This window comes from Pyricularia oryzae, chromosome 5 (assembly GCF_000002495.2).
Source record: "Pyricularia oryzae 70-15 chromosome 5, whole genome shotgun sequence".
NCBI classification, from domain to species: Eukaryota; Fungi; Ascomycota; class Sordariomycetes; order Magnaporthales; family Pyriculariaceae; genus Pyricularia; species Pyricularia oryzae.
Window position 1 is genome coordinate 3,814,483 of NC_017852.1, and position 19,178 is coordinate 3,833,660.

Sequence of the window (19,178 nt, forward strand, 5' to 3'; positions counted from 1 at the left end):
ACCGGGATGAGAGGCCAAGATGCTAGCTAGGGTTGCACCGGCTAGGTCAGGGGCGTGGGTGTGCTGACAGGGCCTTGCCAGACAGACAAAAAAAAAAGAAAGAAAGAAAAAAGAAAAAAAGGGTAGTAGCCCGTCCCCAGCTATGGTCAAATCAGCGCCGCTGGCGCCGAATCACAACCATGCCCGAAAGACCCCCGCACAACAGGACAGGCCCTGGGCTCCCTTGCCCAATTGCAACGAAAACTCCGGAGCTTTTGGCCAAAGGGCTTGCAAGCGCTGGCTGACTGCTGGGGCCCCGCCCGCCGGGATAGGCAACCTGGGCGACTTGCCTACTGTGCTAGTAGTAGAGACATGGGTGCAGCCCCAAATCTCCACCCCCCCTTTGGGTGCCTTGCTTCCAGGTCCAGGTTCAGGTCCAGGTCCAGGGCTTCTTCGGACCCAGACACAAGTCACCCTCCAGCCCACCCCGAGTGAGCGAGCCAGAGAGGCTGTGAGGGAAGCATGCGACAAGGGCGACATCACAGTGGGCGACGGCTTCCCGTTTCTTCTATTCGTACATCGCACACCCCCTCTCTCCCTCTCCTTACCTACTGTGCACATCCCATCCTTCCCTACCGCCCTGCTTGCCTAGTGCCTGTCTCTCTGTTTACCTACTTCTGCTTCTGCATACTTTGCTTGCTGCACTTTGAATCCGGAGTCAAACCGATGATAGGGCTTTCTGGGCAGGATTATGGCTTTTGTTTCTTGACTTCTTCTCCCAAGACACTGACCTCTCCAACCCTCGCCTTGCGCGCACGCTCCACTCAGACGGCCTACGCCACTTTCGACTGCTCGTCGTCATAAACAAACGAGGTCCCCCGAATATCGAACACCAAATCTTGTTTGATCCGGCACCGCAAACACCACGTTCGCTATCGAACACCACACTCATTTCCCGGACCGAGTCCGCTCATCAGCTTGTTTTTGGGTATCTGACCCCTAGTCACTCTTTACACCAGGGATTTCCGTTGCGGGGTTGTTCACCTCACGACCAAGGAGATAGAAGGCCTATCAGACTGCCTGGGATATCAGAAATCAGCGCAGTGGACAAGCGACAGCAAAAAAAGCATGGACTACATGAACATGTTTCAGGGCGGTGGCCATCAGGCCGGCTACTTCGTCCCTCAGTACAACGCCATGGGCCAGGCGGCACCTCATCAACACCAAGAACGACACCAGGCTCAGCAACGACAACAGCATGGCTACCCGTCGTATCCGTACACGAACGAGCACTTGATGGTGCTTGCGCAGATGCAGCACCAGAGGACTATGATGGGCCAGGTTCATGATGCGAGCCTTTCACCAACGTCGAAGCAGGACCAGCCCAAGCCAAGGCTGTCAAAGGACGAGGTTGATCTTTTGGAGAAGGAATTCCAGAAGAACCACAAGCCTACCAGTGCCAGGAAACGGGAAATTGCAGAGCTACTGAAAGTCGACCTGCCAAGGATTAATGTAAGCGGTCTTGGATTTTTTTTCTTATTATTTTTTTTTCTTCACGGTTATTATATGTGTACCTCCCCGATCCTTCCAATGTATCTTGAGACCCTGAGCGCTACGGTGCGAACAGTTGCTAACCAGTCATGATCAGAACTGGTTTCAAAACCGGAGGGCAAAGGAAAAGGGAATCAAAAAGACGCAAGAGTTTGCAGCGCGTCAAGCGGCAGAGCAGGCTGAGCAACAGTCTGAATCAGGATCAATCAACAAGGATGAGCAGGATGGAGAAGGTAGCGATGGTGAAAGCACCGACAACGATCACACTCTCGCTCAGCCATCAACCGCTCCCTTCCCCGCCGATAATGCGTCGATCAACAGTGGACTTGAGGAGGATTCGACAGTATCTACGACCAACAGCCACACCCCCATCGAGCCAAATGTTATGACGAAAGAGGATTTGGTCAGAGATGGCGACGAGTACCCATCACCTCAGTCACTGCCATTCCAGAGCACTGACCAGGCTTCAGACTTCAACTTTCAACACAACTTTGTCGCCATGTCGGAGGACCAAGGTTTCAGCAGTGACTATTCGCATTCGGGACTGCCTCTCAATGGTATGCCCGCTCAGTTCACCCACGATGGATTCTCAGTCTCGGACCAACTGTCCTTCGTCGGCCAGCAATACACCAGCGCCGTTGACAACGATGCGATAATTGCTCCCACACCTTCATTCCCATCGCAGCTGCTTGGACGTCTGGAGTTTCAAGACATGGACCCCCACCAAGCGGCTCCATCGTCATTCGACTTGCAGGGCATGCAGGTCGAGTCGCCCACCGCCATGACGACTATTCCAGATGATGGCTCGCCAAACTCGATGCCCATGTCACCACCGACTCCTTCCGATCTTCGATTCAAGTCGCCTCCTCCGCCTGCAAACTTGGCCTCGCGAAGGAACAAGGGTGTCCCGGCTCAGCTCAACGCCACCGCTCTCCGAAGCTATTCATATGGCCCCAAGACGGGTCTTGACCTTTCTAAGCGTGCCGACTGCCCGAGCCCCATCCGTCGCATCGCATCAGCCACAGGTCCCATGCCGGGCAGGATCCAAAAGTCCCTGACCCTGGGCACAGGATCGTCAGCTCCCCGCTCGCCCATGTACCTGGAGCGCACCAAGGATGCTTTGATCCGCTCTTTCAGCAACACTCGTTCGCCAGTGCCTCTCCAACCCATCAACACTTCGCTTTCGCCAATGACACCCGGTGAATACTATGGAATGCCGGCAGCAACGCAGGGAACCAGGGAGAACACAGTTTCGTCAAGTGCATCGGACGATGAACAAAGCTTCGGCATCGGCGCCAATGGCGTGCAGCCCAACGCTTCCGCCCTCTTCTCGACACTGAAGACACCACCTGGCACACCAGGCTTCAACAATGGCTTCGTCTCAGACCAGCAACCACCAGCAAACCAAGTCAACACTTTTGATGCCGCTTGGAACTTCAACCCACAGGATGAGCCTCTGGTGACTCCAGGACTGGGAAGCTTCGGGTCTGAGGAATTCGCCATGGCGCCTCCGGCACCCGGTTACATTGGTGGTAGCAGCCAACCTCCTACGCCATCATACCCACACAGCATCGGTCCCACATACGGAGGCAGCTTTCCATGGGGTTCTGCAGCCATGTTCAATGGCTCCAGGGTCGGCATGCCCGGAAGCAACACCGAGTACAACTTTCCCGAGTCCTTCGTACCCGACACGTCCGACATATCTCCCAGTCTGTCTACCAAGGCCAGCAAGCAGTTCCAGTTCACCCAGAACGTAACACCACGGGACTACAACACAGGTGTCGAGAAGTGAAGCCCCGGACGGGAATGCACGATCAACGACCTCATGCCCGCATCTGCGCCTTGGCAGTCAAGCACATACATGTAATGATCTTTGGAGTTTGTTTTTTTGCACAGCAACTGCTTTCTTCGATTTGTGTTTTGGTTTTTTTTTGACGTGGGCTCTATCTGTACCAACAGTTTCCATGTTCCTAATTTCCTCGTTTTCCCCCAAGATGCATGCTTTTGTCTCATCATGATTGAGCAAGCCAACCTCGTTTTGTGTTTTGTTTATTCACTTTTTTTCATACCTGATGAAAAACAAGCGCTCGCTAGAAACGACGCTTGTGAGTTTTGCTCTACACATTCAGCCACCCCGCCACATTACATGCGACGCATGATACTGGAGTCGGGGTGCTACTCTTTTTTTTACATGCAGCAATTTTTTGTTCCCCATACCCCTTTCTCGCTCTCCCTTTTTTCATTCTTATTTTCATCCTTCCTAATCTCTTTATGTGTAATATAATGGGACTTAAAAGAAAGCGGCGGGAAAGACATTGGAGGAGAGGTGGACCTGGAGGTGGCATTTCGCTTTTTTTGGCTTATTTTTTGTCGTGCTTTATTAGGTCCTCATATTTCCGACAGCGGGAATATTCACGGCCGTCTGTGGCACCTGAAAGGGACATCTTCGAGCCAGTATATTGCGGAGAATTGGGTTGGAAGCTTTTGGGTTGTACACAATTGAGCGTTCAAGGATTCTTTCTTTCAAAGCGAAGATGATTCTCAGTGAAATGATAGTGAGCGAGCATTTGGTTTTTAGGTCAAAGGACGAAGCTCATCGCCTCGAAATATAAGGAATTACCTATTGCTGATGAACGCCTTGAGAGTATTAATAGACTACCCATGTATACGCGTAGCGATCTGGCTTATGTGCATCTGTCAAAGAGGTAAATGATACTGAGCTGAATGAATCCCACTAAAGACCTGCTATTCCATTTGACCATGACGCTTGAATGACACAGTGGAGACATGCAGTTTTTGGTAATGTTTACCCTGAGGTTCAGATAAGCTTTGGAGCCCAAACATGCCCGTGGATGACGTTTCGGGTCACACTTATGTATATTCGTGGGTATTAATTCATCAATCTCAAACCCAACTAATTGTTTCCAGGGGAAGAAGAAAGAATAGTAAACACCAAGACACCTTACCCAGCTGAACCCGCAGGGTAAATACTACCGACATTTATTTTCTGCCAGTTATGTATCTCACATAAGGTAGGGTATGTCATATATATAATCCGGTCCGGCTAAATTGCACAAAAAACAAAAAAAAAAGACGGCAGTGCCCTTGCTGCAAGGCCATGTCGGGGGCGAACCGCGTCAAACACTCCCAAACTTGTCCTTTTATCCTAAAGAAACTTTAATTCGGTCGGCCAAAGTCATTCTTAGTTTCTTAATGCCCCATTATCTTCGGGTTTTCGGCATCCCTAGAGCGTCCAAGTGGGCGACGCCCTCTGATGGAATCATGCGTGGCTCGGCTTCTCCCGCGACTTTTGGCCGTTGATTCACAGAATATCAAATCAGAGCTGAGCCAAGAAAAGGAGAGAGAGAGAAAAAAAAGAAACAAGAGAAAAAGCAAAATTGTTCAACCTGGCAGTGGAAATAACCTTTTGTTTGTTCCAGCCCCCCCACCCCCACGTACATATGGCGTCCAAAAATCCATAGTCTTCTGAGAAGAAAAGCAACACTCCAGGCAATCCAAGCGCGCATGTCATGATTTCCACGGCTAAATATCCTCTCTCAGGCATCTCCGTAAATAAAGCCCGAAAAGGCCGTAAATACGCCAGGGCTTCCAACATTCTCATTTTCCCTCCACTTCACCTGCTTTCAGGAGAAGTTCATTCGGCTGTTCGTTGCCGTTAAGCGCAAGATATCGGTCAGTGAAGCGAAGAGAGAAAGAGAGTGAGTGAGCAAAAAAAATTTGGTATTTTGTAGCGACGCTCCTAGCCAGAGGCGGAGGAAGAAACAAGGGAACGTCCCAAATTCTCTTGAAACCCCGGCCACCTTTGCTGGAGGTCAAGGAAGATATGAACCCAGTAAGCATGCCCTCGAACCATCTGGCCGAAGCCAAGATGCATGCAGAATATGAGGGTCGGTCAAATGTGCTTTTGATGCTGAAATATCTGAAGTGGGTAAATCAGTTGAGACTTTACCCGGGCATGCTGTCTCTTCTTCACTCCGCCAAGAACACACGGCGATATGTTGCGACTCAACTTGTCGCTTTAGAAGTTGTTCATACCATTGTTGAGATCAGATGAATTGCGCTAGTTATTAAGGGAAAGCCGGCTTTGATCTTTTTAACATGGCATGACTCCACGCTGGGTTCACCATCCTCGGGGCAGCAAGCCAAATCAGGTATTCGTTCACAGTCTGAGCTCAAAACTTGATCTGGATGTGTATTTTCCAGTATGTAACTCGGCTCAGATGAAAAAAAAAGAGAACAGAAAGGATGCAACAGGCTAATGTAACATGGACTGGCAACTCATCCTTGAATTCAAAGCAATGCTCGCATCGAGTATCCCTGTCTTGTCATCAACAATCTAGACATGCAAAGGCTTTCAAACCGCAAAGCAAAGAGAAAAAAAAAAACAAAAAAAAACAAGAAAAACCCTACTGCGCTTGCCGAAACGCAAAAGTGAATCATTAACTATATAAGTAATGTTGACATGTAGCCCAAAATAAAAGGTATCAAATTAAATATAAAGGACCTAACAGACATTCCGAGGCAGTGCGGAATGCTAAGGCAGGTGAGGGCAGATAGACACATTGGAGGAGTAAAGAGGGGGTATGTAGCTTATGTAGGTAGCGGAAGGTGGGTTTAAACCATGCCCCAGGGTCAAAAGTCTTCCAAGCTCTGGTAGGATTATTGTTCGTGACATTCGTATACGTAGATGAAAAATAATAGGTCTCTAGAAGGTAGGATAGGGGTACAGATATTTAAAGAGAACAACCACAACAACTTTCCCAATGACTGCGGGTCATCAGTAGTACCCGTCACTGCTCGCTCCGCCACCTTTGCTGGACGAGGCGGGATTGGGAGTGTTTTGGGCGCTCGACGAGCTTGTGTCGCTCGGCGTCGGAGGCTGTTGTGGCACGATGCGATCGCGAATGGTCATGATCCATTTGTGATGCAGCAGCTCCAGCGCCGTGGCTCGCTTGGTACTGTCGCGGGCAAAGCAGCACTTGAGGAAATCGATACCCTCAGGGCTGAGCTGGTCGGGTGTCGGCAGCTGTGGTGGGTTACCCTGCGCGATGTTGTACATGATGGCCCACTCGTTGTCCAAGTTGGCCCAGGGGCGGCGTCCAGTTGCCATCTCGAGGATCACGCAACCGAGAGACCACACATCCACGGCGCCAAAGTGGCCAGGATTCTCTCCTTTGATTACCTCGGGCGACATGTACATGGGGGTACCGGTCATGGACTTGTTAGGCTTGGTGGCCGCCGACATGAGGTCTTGGTTGGCAAGCGTCCGGCCTTGGCGGGCGATGACCTTGGCAGCGCCAAAATCGACGTACTTGATGATGCCGTTGTGGTCTAGCAGAATGTTCTCAGGCTTGATGTCACGGTGCGCAATCTTGATCTCGTGCAGGTACGCCAAACCCTCAAGCAACTGCAGTGCGTACACCATAATGACCGACTCGTCCTCGATCCGGCCGTGCTCTAGCAAGCTAGCCAGCGACCCGCCCGAGCAAAACTCCATGAAGATGTAGACACGGTCGCGGTGCACCTCGATGCCGTAGTATGATACGACGTTGGGGTGGTCGACCGACTCCAGCACCCGCATCTCGTCCTTGATGGCGCCCGTAATGGACGGGATGAGCTTTGGATCCTGGAGCCTGATCTCTTTGACTGCCATGAGATGACCCGTGTCGAGGTTCATGGCAGCGTAGACGTTTCCAAATGTACCACCACCCACAAAGTGTCCCTGTTGCCAGCGCATTGTGAAGTTGGTCGCCGTAGATGAAAGGTAAGCGAGTGACCTGTCCACCTCGTTGGATACCTCCAGAACACGTCCCAGAGCCGACCGTTCGAGTGCTATCTCTTTGCGAGCCTCGTCGATCAGGTTGAGCCCTGAAAGCCTGTGGTTCCGCACATAGCGGATGGCCTCTTGGTCGTCCATCATGTTGTGGTCCATGCGCCTCATCTGTCCTACCATGGCCTCCAGCTTGAGCTTCTCAGCCTGCGCAGCCACTGTGGAGCGAGCGCCCATGATGTCGAAATGGGAAATCAAGAGTGACATGCAGCCGGCGACCTTTAGCCTCAGCTTGACAAACTCGGCCTCGCCTAGCGCCAAGATGTGCCGCCCGCGTGTCATGACCATAGCGAATTCCAGAGCCAACACTGCCCATTTGAATGCCTTGCGGTCTGACGACTGGCAGTCATCACAGACGAAGCCAACCCAGTCAAGCGCAAGCTTGGTCAACTTGATGTTGTTCATCTGTCTTCGATTACTGTCCAGATAGAGCAACGACCGCTGACCGAACTCTGTGGCAAAGATAAAGCAGGTCTGAATAAGATCCTGCAAACCGAGGCCTTTTGTGTTGTTACGTATAATCTCGACGCTGTCCATGAACGTGTTCGACAGCTTATATTGAACCTTTCGGATCTCCATGAGTCGTGCATTGACCTTTGGAAGATTGGATCGTTGCTCTATGAGCAGGTCGAGGTGCATCTCAATGGTGGCAAGGAAATTCTGCTTGGCATTGGACAATCGTGTCTGCGAGCCGCCTGCAATCAACCGAAGGTGGCCCATTTTGAGCTCGACAGGTTCCTCGCGCACCGAAAGTTGGATCTTAGGTCCCCACCATCCAAGCTGCCCCTCGGGCCGCATGATGAGGATGTAGGGGTTCGTAGCATCCTGCACTATCTCATCGTACGCCGTGGTGCCAATCAGGGACTGGATCTCTGATTCGCGGTTGGCAAGCGAAGGCGAGGCGATGACGAGCAAGCCTTCGTGTTCGAGGCTTCCCGTGTATACCTGGAAGTGGCCAGTCTCTTGCAGGCGCAGGAAAAATTCCTGCATCTTGTCAGGCCGGAAGTTGATGCTGAAGTCCGAAGCGTTCTCATAGTTGTCGTTGAGCATTCGTGAGAAACGCTGCAGCATTCTCTGGCGCACGCGAACTGATTCGAGAACTTGCTTGTAACGCTTGCTCATCTCGGAAGGAGTCTCCTTCGGCCTGCGCTGGAGTTCCTTCTCAAACGTGATGGCCAACCTGTTAAGTGTCTTGTAGGTCAAGGAGCTGAACTGTTCCGCCACCTCGATGTCACCGCGATACAGATGGCTGGCAATCTCGTTTGCAAAGCCCCACTCCTGGAACAGCAGCTCAGCCTCCTTGAACGTGTTCTTGTTGCCGCCCAGCTTCCAGTTCAGCATTTTGAAGTAATATTTAAGTGCGTCAAGTACGACTTGGTCGAACGACTCGTCGATGCACGGAGGAAGCTCCCAACCAGGTTGAGGCTCCGAGAGCTTGGCAGCCTCCTGCTTTATGCGGATAGCCAGCTTGAGTAAAGTCTGAAATTGGGCAATCATGTTGTCCTGCATCATAGGGTTTTGCTGGGCCGACTCCTTCATGCGCTTTGTGTAGGCCAGTCGTACTTTGATGATCTCCTCGATAAGGCGTGCCGGGAAACCAAGCAACATCAGCAACTCGTCCATGTCCAGTGACATTTGCCTCTTCTTGAAGACTTGGTGTTGCTCGACAAGGGCCTCTTTGGCCTTTTCGATGGTTTTGCCGACCCTGTGGAGCATTCCGTTCCTTCGACTTTTCCTGTCGCCCTCGTCCTCTTCGTGGTCGTGTAGTGATTTGAGACCCTCTTCTTTCATGAGCCGGTCCATGAATGAGGACTCGTCCGAGAGACCGTGGTGGCCATTCGGGGACTTTTCCCTTGCGCGCGTGAAATCAAGCTCATGATTGCCCACCCAGTTTCTCAGAATTGTGAGCTCGGTGTTGATCAAGTAGTTGATGTTGGTCCATGTGTATACGGCGTCGCAAGCCTCCTGAAATCGCTCCGTGTTGGCAGAGGTATGAACAGCGAGAAGGGCGTTTCGGGTGGGGTACTGTCCCTCGATCTTGTCGATTTTCTCGAGAACTTCGGCGATTTGTTCTGCCGCCGACTTGCCGGCTGTGGACTCGCCTTTGACGCTGAAGTCGATTACCTCGTCGATCATCCTGGCAAGAGTAGCCCTAGTCTCCTCGACCATACGCCGCTGTACACTCAGGTGACGACCACATACACGGGCACGGATACCCATCCAAAGCTCTGCTCCGCGTTGTAACTTGCCGAGATCCTCCCCGGTGCCGGCGATCAAGCGCTTCTTCTCCTGCCTGACAACATCGCCAGTCAGCACAGCCTCGAGCATGCCATGCCACTCGAGCCTCTCACGGCTTGCAGGATCTTTGAGTTCCTCCTCGCTCGGGGCGGTGTCTTCGTTGCTGTCGATCATGATGACGTTTTGGTCGTACGCGTCGTCATATGGAGCCTCGGATGATGGCGTTTCTCCCTCAGAATCTGAATCAGGATAGCCATCTCCGCTGCTGGCACCAAGCTGGCTTCCATTTGAGTAGGATACAAAGTAATCACCGCCGTAGTGTTGCGCGCGGAGACTGCGGACGTATTCTTTTTCTTGTTGGCCATAACCGTTGCGCATTCTAGATCCATTCCGAAGATCAGATGTCGAGGTGTGGAGGTAAGAGGGCGTCTGTTGCGCTGTAGGTTTCCTCGGGGGTTGGTATGTGTTGGAGGGTGTTCTAGCGGGGCCCATCGGCCGCTGTGCTGGCCTTGGAGTGGCTCCACCGTTGGTGTACCCGGCCGCCGTGGACTCTCCGCCCGAGTTGCGGTGACTCCGGGCAGATCCGTTTGTGGCAAGCGATACGTGGGAGCCGCCATGGCTGGTGACGTCTACGTATCGGGTAAGGGAACCCATCTCATCCGGGGTCTCGACCATGTGGTGCAGGTCGGGGCTGGACAACTCGCCGGACGAGTGAGAGTTGCCCGAATCGGCGCCGAGTACGAAGGGCCGCATCAGCCTTTCGTCTTCGCCTTGTGAAAAGCGGACAGCGCGGGGTGAGGTTTCGGTCGACATGGTGGCTTTTGTCGGGATCCGACCGGGCTGAAAGGCGGGAACTTGTGACCCCGAGTGGATTGCGGCCATCGAGGGGCGCGCAAAGCCACCGGGTCGAGAGTGAGTTGTGGCGGTGTCAGTCTGATCCTAGGACCTTCACCAGGTGGATGTCCAGGTGCTTTCGGAAAGCATTGAGGGCAGTATCTGTTTGTCGTGTAGAAGATTGCGGGGGGCTGTTTTTGCAGTCGATATTGTGGCGGTGGTTAGCAACGAGGTTGGTTGGATGGGCGACTGAGATGATGTCGAAATGCCGAATTCAATCAGTCAATCGGGTTGAAGCCACAGCCAAGGTTTGTAGATGTGTTGTTTGTGGGACAGTACAGTACACGCGACCGAGCAAATCTGTCAGGAAACGACTGAAAATCCGCAAAAAAAAAGTGCTCCAGCGCAAAATGGTATTGTTTGAATCGAGATCTCGGATTGTGGCTTATGGGATTGGCTCACGAGGATTCGTCGAGCCAGTGACAGCAGCTGGAGCTTGCGTCGTATATCTCTTACTGATTACTTGGGGGCTGTTCGTTGTGGGCCCCCTCAAAGAGGGGGTTACAAAACCTTGATTTTCGAAAAAACCGTGGGCCACCCCGCATCAGTTTTTTACCTAGAAAATCGTTAACAATTTAACTTATGCCGAGTGTAATCCCGTTCCATAACAGCACAATTGCACTTACCGCAAATATACCTATATCATGACGTCCCCAGAATCTCCAGCTATCTTAGGAGCCCGCATGTATGCCCAATATGTCGAAACTCACCGCAGTAGGGCGGATACCGCGCGGGAGGGCAGATCCAAGCCAGAATCGCTACGATCGTTCTGTAAAAGGAACGGTTACCCGTATTCGAGTACTCAGCGGCATGCTCGTAATCTCCTGATCAATGGCATTCCTAAGATATCGATAAAGCGCAGCGGGCGGCCTTCATTGTTGACTGATGCTGAAGATCAAGCTCTCGTTGCGTATATCATGCAGCTTGATAAACTTGGTGCATATCCCGACTCACAACACGTAATATCTGCGGCCAATCTGATGCGTCAGTCACGTATACCGCCCTGTGGTCCAATTCAAATGAACTGGTACGGCCGTTGGCGTAAAAAACACCCGGAACTGCGACTTACCAAACAACAACCCGTCGAGATTACTCGCCTTAGTTGGGAGCAACAGATCGATCTTGTGGAGGCCTGGTATCGCCGCACGGCGGCTCATGCGGTAGAGCTTGGGATCACGGCTTCAGCGGCCTGGAACGCTGACGAATGTGGTACTAGAATCGGTGTGAGAGATGGCCGGATACCGGTATTGGTCGTGACGAAAAAGAGGCATGAAAAGCCACGCACCGCGGATCCGGCTAACCGTGAGAGTTGTACGTTGATAGGCGGTGGCAACGCTGTTGGGCAGTCGCTACCGCCCTTCTGTATCTTCACAAAGTGGCCAACGAGCGATTGGCTTGATCTGGATCTGCCTGAGGGTATCGTTTTTACGCGGTCAGAAACGGGGTTTTCCAACGGAGATATCCAGCTCACCTGGATACAGCATTTCAACCGGTATTCGTGGCCAGAAGTTGCTGCCGTGCAATCGATCGGATCTCCCACGTTGAAAGAGTGGTTTGGTCATGACTTTGACGTCAGATTCGACTTTGTGAACCGCACTGCGGCCAAAATCGATCCAAATTCACAGCGGGCCAAAACACGTATTTGGAGGTGGCTTTTTCTCGACGGCTTTACCGGCCACTTTGGCATGGAGATACTTGATTATTGCCTCAGATTTGATATCGAGATCGTTATTTTACCGCCTCATTCAACGCATTATATGCAGCCCATGGACGTATCCGTGTTCACTCACCTGAAAAACGAGTTGCAGGCGGTCCTGCATGAGCATATAAACACCGGTATTCCGGTGTTCACCCGCTCAGATTTCGTTGCTGCGATTCGAGTAAGTCGTTTTCGATCTACAGGTTAATTTAGCGGTAAACTGATATATCTTCCCTTAACTTAGCGCTGCTGGCAAACGGCTTTCACAACTGGCCACGTAATAAGCGGTTTCCAAGATACAGGCTTGTTTCCTGTCGACGGCACCAAAGTGCTCGCCAAACTGCGTGGCCACGCCACGGCAGCGAATACACCGCGATATCCGGACTCCCTTCCTACCGCTGAACGATTTTCACGGGCCAAATATGCGGCAAGCCGTATGGCGGCCAAGGCGCACCACTTTAGTTCAGATACCGTTGATGCTATCTCGGATTTACAAGCCGTTGCCAACGAGGCGATCATCCTACAGCAACGCGTTGCCCAAAAGCAGACGAATAAGCAAAAACGCCTTCAACGCGCTTCACGTTACAAAGTCAAAATGACGTTGAAGTCAAAAGACAAACAGTTCCAGACCGCTAATACGTTAGAAGATATGCGGGTCGCTCACGAAGCCAAACAGGCGTTGATCGAGGAAACAGCCCTATACCAACAAGAAAAGTTCGTCAGAGATGCGTGGTATAGGGATAAGAATCAGGCTATTCAACGCTGGCGAGAAACAGAGGGCATGCCCAACGGGATTAAGATACAACAGAAGAGATATCTGGAGGACCTCGGCTTCACGCCGGAGAACGTTCCGGCGGTCAGGGAACGCCCTGGAAAAAGGAAGAAGACCGATTCACAGCCCTCACAGTCATGGTTCGTCGATAAAGGGCCAATTTCAGCTGGAAATACAAGTACCCAGATCAATATTACCGTGGATACCGACTCTGCCTGTTCTATCAGCATATGCGTATCACGATCCTCGCAATCAGCCTCACCTCCCGCCCCAAACAGGCCTTCCAAACCGTTCCCACGGTATATACCATTGGCTACACCCTCTCCCCGTCAACTTCAGGATACGAGACCGCTTGAAGACCGTTCCTCGCCGCCAATACCGGGTGGTAGAAAGGATGAGTTGGAAGTACCCGGGTCGCCTTGTGACCGCTTGAGCGACCGGAAAAGGGCGATTGAGCCAAAACTCCAGAAATAGATATCTACAGCGCAATTCACGGCTTCAATTTATCTGCAAATTCTAACCTTTTTCGTGGGTGTAGTGTTTACGAACGTGAATCGAACTTTCATGAGCTACTTTGTTAGCGATCTGCTAACAAATTTGCTGGCCCACGGTTTTTTCGAAAATCAAGGTTTTGTAACCCCCTCTTTGAGGGGGCCCACAACGAACAGCCCCCAAGTAGGTACTGAATGGGCGTTCGTTGGGTTCTCCAGGTGGTGCGACGCAGTCGAAAGATTGGAGGAAGGTGTGCGGAGGTTGGACTAGGCACTTGGCGTGGAGCACGACGCTGGCGCTGCGACACGGGCCAGTTCTGCCGGGCGCCAGTTAAAACGGCCCAAATCCCAAGTTGGAGCCGCAATTCTATGGCTATTCCTCCGATCCCGTCCTCAAACGCGATCCTCAGCCACGAGTCGACAACGCACGGGCTTGACAAGCATCCACGCATCGGCAGCCAAATACACCTACAAAATACCCTACAACCTACCTGGAAGGGGTCTGGTGAGCAATTTCTAAACAATTTTGGGGCTTTTTTTTTTTTTTTTTTTTTTTTTCTTATCCTCGGTCGTTCAATGATTGTATTCAACATTGCACTCTGTCTCAACAGAATGATTTCATCCACTCAAAAGTACGGAGTAATGATTGCAAGATTCTTAAAATCTAGATTATCTGATTATCATCGAGCTTCTTCTTTCAGATCCAATCACTCGGCGACTCTACGTATCTCTTATCCACCAGTCTAAAAAAAGCCAGTGAATATCTTTCAAGCCAAAAAGTTTACCATGATTGATTGCCATGCCACAAAGTCTTGGCTAGAAATAGTACTAGCCCCACCCTCCGACAGTTGAAGGCTGCCCGCTAAAGCCCCAAGCCACCACCATCCGCCAGCCAAGCATTCGCCAGCTCCCTTGCCCAGGTGTCGATCACTAGTTCTAATACTCCGGAATACTCCTAATGGCCGATGGGGATATCTAGACTAATCCATTGTGCATCGGGGCATTCGAACCCCCCTAAAATGGACACTGCTTTGATCGACACATCCTTTGGCCATAATGGTCGTTGAAAACTGCGTCAAGGGTATATCAAAACCCTGCTCGCTCATGAACGGCTTCAGCTTGACCTCCTCGGGGACAGGGTCAGGGAAACCCAGGACAGCCAACTCGCCCGTGGCAGGGTGGTCTCCAGGAAAGCAGTCGGAAACACAAACGTCGGGCGGCGAGCTGACCTCCACCGAGTCCTCGCCCGTCACCATACCCATCCTGCCGCCGCTGGCGACGTCCCAGATGCTCATGCCGCCGCAGTAATCCCGGGTCTCGCCACCAATGCCCAGGTTATTGGAGAAGTCAGGCCCGCACTCGGGCTGCGGCAGCCGGGAGGCGACCTGGGCACTGTCGCGCAGCACCATCTTGGGACGGCCCGCGGCGCCAATGTTGACTCGGGGCCTGACCTGGACGCAGGCCTCGGCAGCAGGGCCCGCCTCGGAAACGCACTCTGAGCCCATGAACTTGCCCAGGTTGCTGCGGAAGATGGGGTTGTCGTACTGGAAGGCACCATCGGCCAGGGTGTGGACTATGCGGGTGCTAGTGTTGTCGGCGCGTTCGGGTTCCATCTGGAAGATACCACCCTGGGCGCAGTCCTTGGCACTGATCGTCATGGAGACGCCGTTTCCTGTGCGGGAGATCTTGATGACCTCCTCCTTGATTTCAAGTGAGATCTTCGACGTCAAGTTGGCTCCGCGGTGGTCGGGGACTTTGGAGGCGAAGATGTTCGTATACTGGCGGCCTGTCATGTCCCCAACGTTCTCCTTGCCGAGCCACGCATAGTTGTAGATGGCAAAAGTTGCGGGGTCGATCATGAACTCGACGAACTACATGTCGTCAGGTCAGCGTACGAGCGCTTCGCGATCTCTTTCTTCGTCGATCGGGAATGCGACTCCTACCTGTCCTTGGACTTTAAAGTCACCCGAAGGAGCATCGACTTCTCCTCGGAATCTGTCGTTGCCGCCGGTTTTGCCCAGGGTGGACCAGCTTCCGCCTTCGCAGAACTTACTGCTGGCGCCGAGAACGGGTGCAGGGCCGGCCAATAGGCCAATGAGAGCCGCAGCAGCGAGAGAAGCAGTCTGTAGCATCTTGTCGGTAGGCGGGAGATACAAAGACTGAAAAGTTGTCTGATTGGGTAGCTGACGTCTTGGTTCGTTGCTGCTGTCTCCCAGCTATTTTTTCCAAGTGGAAAGTAGGAGAAAGTAGGAGTTATATATTACACAAACAGCCCCCAACTCGAAGCTTGGAGTTCGACGACGGCGCCTACAGCGGTGATCGAACATGGTTATGTTGTTTGGTGGCCTCCTGAGAATGAGATTGGTGAGACTCCTTGCCAATATCTTACATTGCCAGTCGTCTATTCCTTCCCCCTTCTTGCCCCGGTCCCTCCGTTTTCTCGCTACAAAAAGACGTGAAGTTTGCCAGGTGTGCAACCCATGATTCCCCGGGCGAGAATGCTGCGCGGCTACTCGTGCTTGGTTGCATTCCAATGCCAAGACGCGCTGTGACTGCAGGCCCCATTTAGGAGAGGGGGAAAGGCCATCAAATCAAACCCCCGTCATGCGAAGCTTGCTTATTCTTGACATGCTTGGCTTTCCAGGCCGCTGGGAATACTGATGTCAACATGGCACGATTGCAACGCGTGGGTGCCATGGGTTTATACGTTTGTTTCGACGTCGGTGGGTTCTCTATGGGAATTTAAAGAGAAATTGGTTTGGGGCCGCGCATGCAACTTGTACTTTCCCATGACTACATTACTTTTATGGGCGACCTCCTGGCCGCGCGGACGGTAAGTGAGCTCCATCATACCACGCCTCCTCCCGTGGACTAGCGATCCAAGTGTTAGTGATCCCCATGTGGAGGCATTAGCCTTAATGTGTCACAGTCTTGCCCGACAGTATCCTAATTTCGACGCGGGGACGTATTTGTTCTGGCGAACCAAAATCAAGAACCACATCTCTGGCCTTGAAAAAATGGAGCCGCAGGGATTTGTCTTGTGGTGACTATTGTTTCTTGCTGAAAGGACTTGAAAGTCCAGACTCCCAAACTAAGCCTACCTAGCCGACCTAGCAATAAGCACCCTGCATGAGATATGGATGTTGTTTGGTGTAGTGCTCTGTCGTATCGGCGGGGGTCCACGTGCCTCGCCTGGAAACACACTACAGTCTAATTTCAAGCTTAATAATTTTGTTTCCCATGCATCGAAAAGAAATACGACCCCTGATTTCTAGACCGCTTGCGGCGCTTCTCGAAAATGAAAATAATAAAAAAAAACAAATAAATAAAAAATGGGAGAAGAAACTCACCCATTCCAAAGGTACTCCAGATTTCCTGGACGAATAAGATCATCGCGGTTTCACAGCTTGATTTATCAGGAACCAGTAAGGCGAACCCGTGGGCCTTGTCGTCTGGAAACACCGTTGAAATCGCTTTGGATATGTCACTCATCCAAGCAGGCGAATTATCGTTCAATCAGTAGAGCAGCAGCAGCGCTACACGAAGCCCGAGGGTTTTGTGGTATGCATTGTATCCGTGATGGGAGACAACCACATCTCTGTTCATCGGGAGCAGTGCTTCCTCCGATACCTTCGTACTCCAACCCGTGGGGGTTGGTTCCATAAAATCTTACACTGGAGAGGAGACATAGCACCAAAAGAAGAAAAACCTCTAAGCTCAGCCTCCAGGTTTGCCCACCGGCATGCTTGGTAATACGTGCAACTCGGCGTAAGCTCGCAGCGCCCTATCGGGCGCCCATGTGTTTTCAATCTCCACGGGTTTAGACTTGCATTCGCAGAATCCACACAAGGCTTTCTCTCCGTCTGCCTGCTGCAGGCACTTCCAAGGAACGACTGATGTGGAGCAAGTGTTTCGTTCAAGAAGGGAAGGTCGTCAAGGACAAAAAAAGATTTCATTCACCGCCGACGCTTGCATTGCGGAAAAGATTGATCCTGTAGTCCCGGTTCGACTTTCCTGAGAATGAACGCTGGCTGCCCACCACCAGCTGCCTCTCTTCAAGAACACAAAAGATAAGCCCCCTAAACTTTTATTACGCTGTAAAATAAGTGTCTTGTGAGCGCGGTCCAGACCAGAATGGGGCATCGGGAAGGATCACGAGGCATCGATGCAGAGCAGTGGCATTTCCATCAAAGCTCATGCAGGCAACGACCCGGGACTAGTGTTCGAGGTGCATCACAGCTTGGTTTCTTGTGCCCCTGATTAGAGAAGCAGGCATCACGAAGATGCAAGTGGCCAAACCATGGGATCCGTGGGTCTCTTTGGCCCATCCTGACCTGCTAGATGATACAATGCATCTTGTGATTTTCTCCACAGACATCAGTTTGCCTTGCTGCGACAGCAGGTGTTTGGGTCAGCCTGGCGTTCAATAGTCTGTGGGTGTTTGTAGCTCCTTGGTAGCGGGGTTAGCATAAAATATACAGCCTTGAAGAACTTTAAGGTATCATGTTGAGGTATACAGACCAACAACAAACTCAGAAAACCGAAAATAAAGTACCCGAAACCCCTCCGTCTGGCACATCAAGGCCCATCATATCTCCCACCGCCATCCGTGATCCAAAACTCGACCAGCCTCGCGGCCCCAAGTGCATCCCCTGCCCTCACCAGCGCTGCGACATCCACGTTAAGCGGCGAGTCCGGTTCCGGCGTTGCGAGCAACAACCTCACGGCCCGCACAGTCTCCAGCACGCTATATGCCGGCGTCCAAGCCTCCTTGAGCAGATCCAGGCACACCTCCCCGTCGGCAAGGTTCACGTTTGCGTGCACCACGGGTGTCACGAAGCGTACCGTCGGCGGGTGGAGCGGATATGTGGGTGGGATCTTGATTTCGAGAAGCCAGCGGCCAGCTGTTGGTTTTGTTGTTTGCATCAGTCAGATAACCCTGCTGTAAACCAGAGAGCACCGCTGTGAAGCCTGTTCACTGCCGGTATGCAACCTCGGGGCGTATGGAGGCAAGCCCCATGGTTTGTTGCGCAAGTTCTCGACTCCTCCGAACCTTCTGACGGGGAAGGGATTGTTTATCAACCACTAACCATCATAACCACCCCCTATACCCTTCCCGTTGATCACAGCCTCCCATTGCAGCAGCTCCCCTTCGTTTACAGGCCCGAGCCGCTCGACCCCCGTCTCGGATTTCGATTCGCCGTGCCACGTCTCGAGCTCCTTGATCAATCGGCGGGTTGCGGACCGGTCGGATTTGGGCGCCATGCGTGCGTTCGGGGCCCGTCTGAGGGAAGGAAGAAAAAGGAAAACAAAATTGTAGACGTTTCTTGTAGGGTCGCCCTTGGTTTCGTTGTGAGCAAAAGGCGCGTGAGAAATCCCCAGGGTTTGGGTTCGTCCGTCGTTTCAAGAATGGCTTCTGCCGCTTCCCTCCCTTGGGGATTTCGAATTCCGTAGCGTAGACTTGTTAACTCGCAGCCTTTGGGACAAGGCTCGGCCTTATTCTTTAAATCTTTGATTGAAAAGCGGCCCGAACGTTGTCCGCTAGTTAGTGTTTTCAAGCTGGTCAATACCGCGTAAACTCTGGGCTTTGCTTCTTGGACGCGTCGGGGTTGGGGTCAAGCGTTGACCGATCACGCTCAATCGACGGTTTCCGGAGCTGGTGTGGAGAAGGATGGGGAGACTGGCCCTGCCCGCCCGCGCGAG

The 19,178-nt window shown here is 52.2% G+C and overlaps 6 protein-coding genes across 6 annotated transcripts; 3 read left to right on the plus strand and 3 right to left on the minus strand.

Moving 5' to 3' along the window:
• Window positions 1–450: 450 nt before the first annotated feature.
• Window positions 451–4,201, plus strand: MGG_00184 (uncharacterized protein). Its single transcript, XM_003718888.1, has 2 exons — window positions 451–1,491; window positions 1,628–4,201. Exons 1-2 carry the CDS (start codon window positions 1,108–1,110, stop codon window positions 3,320–3,322), a joined length of 2,079 nt encoding a protein of 692 aa, XP_003718936.1. The 5' UTR covers window positions 451–1,107; the 3' UTR covers window positions 3,323–4,201.
• Window positions 4,202–5,908: 1,707 nt separating this feature from the next.
• MGG_00183 (STE/STE11 protein kinase) lies at window positions 5,909–10,947 on the minus strand. Its single transcript, XM_003718889.1, has one exon. It carries the CDS (start codon window positions 10,499–10,501, stop codon window positions 6,329–6,331), a length of 4,173 nt encoding a protein of 1,390 aa, XP_003718937.1. The 5' UTR covers window positions 10,502–10,947; the 3' UTR covers window positions 5,909–6,328.
• A 2,835-nt stretch (window positions 10,948–13,782) lies between these two features.
• Window positions 13,783–14,199, plus strand: MGG_17517 (uncharacterized protein; the record flags this gene model as incomplete). The annotated part of the gene is made up of 2 exons (XM_003718890.1): window positions 13,783–13,980; window positions 14,177–14,199. Coding segments are annotated over 2 exons (221 nt in total), but the record flags the coding sequence as incomplete, so codon positions are not given.
• A 103-nt stretch (window positions 14,200–14,302) lies between these two features.
• Window positions 14,303–15,877, minus strand: MGG_00181 (uncharacterized protein). Its single transcript, XM_003718891.1, has 2 exons — window positions 15,419–15,877; window positions 14,303–15,346 (listed from the first exon to the last, which is right to left on the minus strand). Exons 1-2 carry the CDS (start codon window positions 15,605–15,607, stop codon window positions 14,456–14,458), a joined length of 1,080 nt encoding a protein of 359 aa, XP_003718939.1. The 5' UTR covers window positions 15,608–15,877; the 3' UTR covers window positions 14,303–14,455.
• Window positions 15,878–16,143: 266 nt separating this feature from the next.
• On the plus strand, window positions 16,144–16,617 carry MGG_17518 (uncharacterized protein; the record flags this gene model as incomplete). Its single annotated transcript, XM_003718892.1, has 3 exons — window positions 16,144–16,174; window positions 16,226–16,308; window positions 16,418–16,617. The coding sequence occupies 3 exons, from the start codon at window positions 16,144–16,146 to the stop codon at window positions 16,520–16,522; spliced, it is 219 nt and encodes a 72-aa protein (XP_003718940.1). The 3' UTR covers window positions 16,523–16,617.
• Window positions 16,618–16,975: 358 nt separating this feature from the next.
• On the minus strand, window positions 16,976–19,122 carry MGG_00180 (ubiquitin-conjugating enzyme). The gene is made up of 3 exons (XM_003718893.1): window positions 18,566–19,122; window positions 17,997–18,379; window positions 16,976–17,925 (listed from the first exon to the last, which is right to left on the minus strand). The coding sequence occupies exons 1-2, from the start codon at window positions 18,738–18,740 to the stop codon at window positions 18,054–18,056; spliced, it is 501 nt and encodes a 166-aa protein (XP_003718941.1). The 5' UTR covers window positions 18,741–19,122; the 3' UTR covers window positions 16,976–17,925; window positions 17,997–18,053.
• Window positions 19,123–19,178: the final 56 nt, after the last annotated feature.